At 38.1% G+C, this 7,092-nt stretch overlaps 1 protein-coding gene across 1 annotated transcript; it reads right to left on the bottom strand.

Annotated features, from left to right (window-relative positions):
* Nucleotides 1-1,469: 1,469 nt before the first annotated feature.
* LOC130680177 (olfactory receptor 5V1-like) lies at nucleotides 1,470-2,210 on the bottom strand. Its single transcript, XM_057490443.1, has one exon. It carries the CDS (start codon nucleotides 2,208-2,210, stop codon nucleotides 1,470-1,472), a length of 741 nt encoding a protein of 246 aa, XP_057346426.1.
* Between the last annotated feature and the right edge of the window lie 4,882 nt (nucleotides 2,211-7,092).

Here is a 7,092-nt window from a genome sequence, read left to right as displayed (position 1 = left end):
GTTTAATTATCCAAACTTATCAAATACTTCTATCTGTCCAGCTTGCCTTGAATTTACATGGTTGCCCTTTTCCTTTTGATTTAAGGAATATAGCCAATTTATTCAAAATTTAACTATGTATTCATATTGCTACAAAGTCTAAACCACATCCTACAAAAAGTTACTCAGATAATAGTCAAGTAATTTGTCCATGTTTTCTCAGATGATGGTGATCTTGATAGAAGAGGATAGATATTAATGAAATAGAGATTTTTCTATCCTTATGTTTCCAAGGGCAGCAAAGTCTGATATATGTTTCAGGAAAAGATGTGCTATTATCAAAATATGACCACCAAAGATTTAGACATCCCTAATTTTCCAAGGTATAGGAGGGCATGTAATACAGCAATCTCATCCAATTATATCTTTCATGATTTTAAGATCTTGAGTTCATCAGTCTATGTAAATCATCATAGGGTGGATACAAACAAATTCCAAAATTTGTTTATAGTGTAAAACTCTAAAATTTTTTTCTTTGTTTGAAACATTTCCCACAAACCTGTGCATTATTGCCCAAGGCCATGAGCTTGGGGAGATACCATTTCTCATAAAATGGAATAATTCCAGAGTGTTTTGTGCAACAGAGATATAATAACAACATCACAAAAGATACTACCTTCAAATCAGTGGTAAATTATTAAATAAATATTTGAGTGTCTGGTACATAAAAAGTAATACTCATTTATTTTAATATTGTATTAAATTTTGTGTGGTATAACATTTAATATATCCCATACATTCTGTTTTTATATGAGGAAGACTTGACATTTTTATGCCACAGCAAGTTTAGAGATGAAGAATAAAAAGAGGAATAAGGAACAAAACAATTATCATATTTATAATAGTAAAGTAATATTCTTACTTCATTTCTTTACTGAGGGCTGCATGGTTTTTACCACTCCATTTAAAGTGAAATAACATACAATTGACCCACTACTACCACGAACAGCTCTGTATGTTGGACAAGATTTTTATTTGGCATTGCTGAAATTTGAAAAATATAATCTATCCCTAAGAATAACATCTTAACATGTTTATACTGGAATTCTCTGGCACAAGTATCTATGAAGTCTATTGTTTGGAAAGTTTTCAGAATCACTAACAGACATCTCACTAGGGATATGAGCATTATATTTACTGATAATGGAGAGAGAATGCATGTAAGAATAAGATATGATATCAAGTGCCAGAAAGGGAAGGTATAATAAGAAATAGAAAAGGTAGGTATAAACTAGATTTGATCACCAGATTGGAGACTAAAGTTTGAAAGTGATTGGGATGTCAAGGGTAGGAGAAAACGGCTGAGAAAATTATACATGTTTTATATATGTATTTTCTGTATCAACTGAAAATTACTTCCAAGAAATCACCCTACTTAAAAGTGACCATTAAGTCATTCTGTTTTACTATTACAATTACAGTAAACATGCTCAGTGACATAAGATCCTGCTGAGTGTCCCTTTCACCTCTGTGTTCCTCAAGCTGAAGATCACGGGGTTTAGCATTGGGGTGATAACCCCATAGAGCATGGAGATGAGGCTGTGTCTAGCTTGAGAGCGTTGACTGGAGGAGGGTAGAACATAGGTGAACATGGCTGTGCCACAGAACAAACAGACCACCAGGAGGTGGGAGGCACATGTGGAGAAGGCTTTGCGCTTCCCTTCCACTGACTGGGTCTTCAGGATGGCAGATATGATATAGATGTAAGAGATGAAGGTAATCAGACAGGCACCAATTCCTGAGATCCCTCTTTCCACCAAGATGAGCATGTCGGGCATAGATTTAGATGAACAGGAGAGGGCTACCAGTGGAGGGATGTCACAGTAGGACTGGTTAACCTGCTGCACTTGCAGAAATACAGGCAGAAGGTGGACACTGTGTTGAGGAGGGAATCGAGAAACCCTGCTGCTGAGGTCCCAGCTGCCAGCTGAGCATAGTGACCCTTTGTCATGACAGAGGGGGAAGCAGATGGCCAAGTACCGGTCATGACCCATGACAGTGAGGAGGAAGAACTCAGTGCCCACCATTGTTACCAGGAAGTAAGCCTTTAGAGCACAGCCCAGGAAGGAGATGCTATGATTCCCAGTCAGGAGGTTGTCCAGCATCTTGGGGACAGTAGCTGATGGGCGGAATATGTCTAAGAAGGACAGATTGGCCAGAAAGTAATACATGGGTGTGTGCAGCTTCTTCTCTGTCCTGATGGCCAAGAGAATGGCCCCGTTTCAAACCAAGGTGACCTTATAGGTGATGGCAAGACCACAAAGAGAGGATAGCGCACCTCGGGGAGGTCAGAGAGCCCCGTGAGGATAAAGTGAGTCATGGGGGTGAAATTGTAGCTCTCCATCCCCTCTCTCCATGGGGTCTCTCTAGAGGGAAGTAAGGTAACAAGTGGGTTAGAGAAAAGAGCCAAGGACCCCAGTGATGAGATTCAGAAAATTGGTGTGTAGAGTTGATATGAATTGTTAGCTCTATTTTTTTCTCACAATCAATAGATTTATTTCTTACCTATGGCTGCTTGCACTTTATAATGGCAGAATAGAATTATTTCCAAAGAGACTGAAGAGCCCAAAATATTTACTATCAAAACATATGCAAAAAAAGTTTGCCAGTCCCCATTGTAAATCTTTACAAAGGTGTTACTGCTAATCACTTTATTCTAACAACCCTTTCTGCACCTATGCACACAGTCCACTTTTGGAAACCTACATCTCTATCTCACTGCACTATGCCCTTTTTTTCTTCTTTTTTTTTTTAGAGGGCATCTCTCATATTCATTGATCAAATGGTAGTTAACAACAATAATATTCTGTATAGGGGAGTCAATGCTCAATGCAAAATCATTAATCCACCCCAAGCCTAATTCTCATCAGTCTCCAATTTTCTGAAGCATAACAAACAAGTTCTTACATAGCGGACAAATTTTTAAATAGTGAATAAGTTCTTACATGGTGAACAGTACAAGGGCAGTCATCACAGAAACTTTCAGTTTTGATCACGCATTATGAATTATAAACAATCAGGTCAAATATGAATATTCGTTTGATTTTTATACTTGATTTATATGTGGGTACCACATTGCTCTCTTTTATTATTATTTTTAATAAAATGCTGAAGTGGTAGGTAGATACAAGATAAAGGTAGAAAACATACTTTAGTGTTGTAAGAGAGAAAATGTAGATGATCAGGTGTGTGCTTGTAAACTAAGTGTCAATCCAAGCTAGACAAGGGCAATAAAACATCCACGAATGCAGAAGATTTCCCTCAGAACAGGGGGTGTGAGGTTCTAAGCCTCAACTCTGTTGATCCCCAATTTCTTACCTGATGGCCCCCCTGCGACTGTGCCTGTCTTAGGTTGTTCCTCCCTTGAGGAATCTTACCCATCTCTGGGTAACCAGTCATCTTCCGGAGAAATACAGGGAAACGTAAAGTTGGTAAGTGAGAGAGAGGCAATATTGTTTGAAAAGGTTAGCTTTTTACTTCTTTGCATATTTATGCCCTGTGGCTTCTATGCCCAGCATTAGTCTTGAGGTAGTTATCTTTACCACTTGGAAGAATTATTACACTCGGTAAATTCGATATGAGGCACGAATTCTATTTAAGGGTTGTAATTAGGAAGGAAGAAGAAAAGCTTAGAAGTAGCAGACGGAAGAAAACATGGGAAGATTGATTATTTCTTTGACATATCTTCTTGTAGAGTAACTTAAGCATGTATAGGTTTTAAACTACTAATTAAATTGCATGCACACATTAACATAATAGGAATACAGTTACATAACAAAAGCAGACCTATAGTTACCAGCCATCTCCAGTGAAACCAATCAAACCAGTTAGGCATCCTAGGCATTTGTGAAAACTTATCTATGATATGGTGGATATTGTCCAACTGAACTTGAACAGTCTGAGAGAAATCAGACAAATTAAAACAACCCATTCCTGGGAACTGTTCACAGCCCATATGTTCTTTTAACAGTAGATAGTCTGTAGTTGTAAGATTTGGAGTGCTACAACTTGCACTTCTCCTAATTCTTGATTGAGTTCCAACAGTATAGTTTCAGTCAAATTTGTTGTTTTACTGTATGCACAGGCCAGCTTAGATATCTCCTTCTTCATTCCAATGGCAAGTCCAGGAACCGGTGGGATGAATGCAATTACATCTGCAGCATCGCCTGGATCTTTGTTGAGGTTTTTTGATGATCATCTTCTGGTGTGACTCTTCCAGAGAGTGCTGACGTTGGAAGTTCTTCTTCATATCATATCTTAGTTCATTTTCTGGGTAGCCAAATTAGGCTTTGATCCTCTGTATAAACACAAACAGACCCTTTGCCCACACTTTGATATGTCCTTTATACCACTGTGTAGATCTCAATGGAGGTCACCACACAGGAACTGCTGTTTTATTTTAAAGAGAAAGAAATATTATCAAAAAAGTGTACCTCTATAGCCGATCATCTGACACCTTTAAGTGATCAAAATTAAGGATATTTAAAGCATGCATTAATCGTTGATTTACAGTTAGTTTTATACTATCAGGGAGTAATCCCCCTTCACTTTCTTTCTTTTTTTTTGTTACCTTTAATCTACACTTACAAGAAGAATATTATGTTTACTAGGTTCTCCCCTATACCAGGTCCCCCCTATAAACCCCTTTAGAGTCACTGTCCATCAGCATAGCAAAATGTTGTAGAATCACTACTTGTCTTCTCTGTGTTATACAGATCTCCCCTTTCTCCCACCCCCCATGCTTGCTAATCTTAATATTCGCCTTCTTCTTCCTCCCCCTTATTCCTCCCTACCCACCCATCCTCCCCAGTCCCTTTCCCTTTGGTATCTGTTAGTCCATTCTTGGATTCTGTGATTCTGCTGCTGTTTTGTTCCTTCAGTTTTTCCTTTGTTCTTATACTCCACAGATCAGTGAAATCATTTGGTATTTCTCTTTCTCTGCTTGGCTTGTTTCACTGAGCATAATACCCTCCAGGTCCATCCATGTTGCTGCAAATGGTAGGATTTGCCCTCTTCTTATTACTGAGTAGTATTCCATTGTGTATATGTACTACATCATCTTTATCCATTCATCTACCGATGGACATTTAGGTTGCTTCCAATTCTTGGCTATTGTAAATAGTTCTGTGGTAAACACAGGGGTGCACTGATCTTTCTCATACTTGATTGCTGCGTTCTTAGGGTAAATTCATAGAAGTGGAATTCCTGGGTCAAATGGTATGTCTATTTTGAGCATTTCGATGTACCTCCATACTGCTTTCCACAATGGTTGAACTAATTTACATTCCCACCAGCAGTGTAGGAGGGTGCCCCTTTCTCCACAGCCTCACCAACAATTGTTGTTGTCTTTTGGATGGCAGCCATCCTTACTGGTGTGAGATGATACCTCATTGTAGTTTTAATTTGCATTTCTCTGATAATTAGTGATGTGGAGCATCTTTTCATGTGTCTGTTGGCCAACTGTATTTCTTTTTTGCAGAACTGTCATTCAGTTCTTCTGCCCATTTTTTAATTGGATTATTTGATTTTTGATTGTTGAGGCATTTGAGCTCTTTATATATTTTGGACGTCAAGCCTTTATCGGATCTGTCATTTACAAATATATTCTCCCATACTGTATGGTTCCTTTTTGTTCTATTGATGGTGTCTTTTGCTGCACAGAAGCTTTTCAGCTTAATAGAGTCCCACTTGTTCATTTTTGCTGTTGTTTTCCTTGCCCGGGGAGATATGTTCAAGAAGAGGTCACTCATGTTTATGTCTAAGAGGTTTTTGCCTAAGTGTTTTTCCACGACTTTAATGGTTTCATGACTTACATTCAGGTCTTTGATCCATTTTCAATTTACTTTTGTATATGGGGTTAGACAATGGTCCAGTTTCATACTCCTACATGTAGCTGTCCAGTTTGCCAGGACCATCTGTTGAAGAGAATGTCATTTTGCCATTGTATGTCCATGGCTCCTTTATGAAATATTAATTGACCATATATGTTTGGGTTAATGTCTGGAGTCTCTAATCTGTTCCACTGTTCTGTGGCTATGTTCTTGTGCCAGTACCAAATTGTCTTGATTACTACGGCTTTATAGTAGAGCTTGAAGTTGGGGAGTGAGATCCCCCTATTTTATTCTTCTTTCTCAGGATTGCTTTGGCTACTCAGGGTCTTTGGTGTTTCCATATGAATTCTGAATTTTTTGTTCCAGTTCATTGAAGAATGTTGCTTGTAATTTGATAGGGATTGCATCAAATCTGTATATTGCTTTCGGCAGGATGGCCATTTTGACGATATTAATTCTTCCTAGCCACGAGCATGGGATTAGTTTCCATTTGTTAGTGTCCCCTTTAATTTCTCTTAAGAGTGACTTGTAGTTTTCAGAGTATAGGTCATTCACTTATTTGGTTAGATTTATTCCTAAGTATTTTATTCTTTTTGATGCAATTGTGAATGGAATTGTTTTCCTGATTTCTCTTTCTATTGGTTCATTGTTAGTGTATAGGAAAGCTACAGATTTCTGTGTGTTAATTTTGTATCCTGCAACTTTGCTGTATTCCGAAATCAGTTCTAATAGTTTTGGGGTGGAGTGTTTAGGGTTTTTTATGTACAATATCATGTCATCTTCAAATAGTGACAGTTTAACTTCTTCTTTACCAATCTGGATTCCTTGTATTTCTTTGTTTTGTCTGATTGCCGTGGCTAGGACCTCCAGTACTATGTTAAATAGCAGTGGGGAGAGTGGGCATCCCTGTCTAGTTCGCGATGTCTGAAGAAATGCTTTCAGCTTCTCACTGTTCATTATAATGTTGGTTGTGGGTTTATCGTATTTGGCCTTTATTATGGTGAGGTACTTGCCCTCTATTCCCATTTTGCTGAGAGTTTTTATCATGAATGGATGTTGAATTTTGTCAAATGCTTTATCAAGATCTATGGAAATGATCATGTGGTTTTTGTCTTTATTTTTGTTGATGTGGTGGATGATGTTGATGGATTTTCGAATGTTGTACCATCCTTGCATCCCTGGGATGAATCCCACTTGGTCATGGTGTATGATCGTTTTGATA

The sequence above is a fragment of the Manis pentadactyla genome, chromosome 13 (genome assembly GCF_030020395.1).
Source record: "Manis pentadactyla isolate mManPen7 chromosome 13, mManPen7.hap1, whole genome shotgun sequence".
In the NCBI taxonomy this organism is placed as follows: domain Eukaryota; kingdom Metazoa; phylum Chordata; class Mammalia; order Pholidota; family Manidae; genus Manis; species Manis pentadactyla.
Note: the sequence above shows the minus strand (reverse complement) of the source record. Positions and strands in the feature narration are given on the sequence as shown.

Coding starts and splice junctions, on each gene's coding strand:
- LOC130680177 (XM_057490443.1), bottom strand. CDS start 2,210: ATGTATTACTTTCTGGCCAATCTGTCCTTCTTAGACATATTCCGCCCA.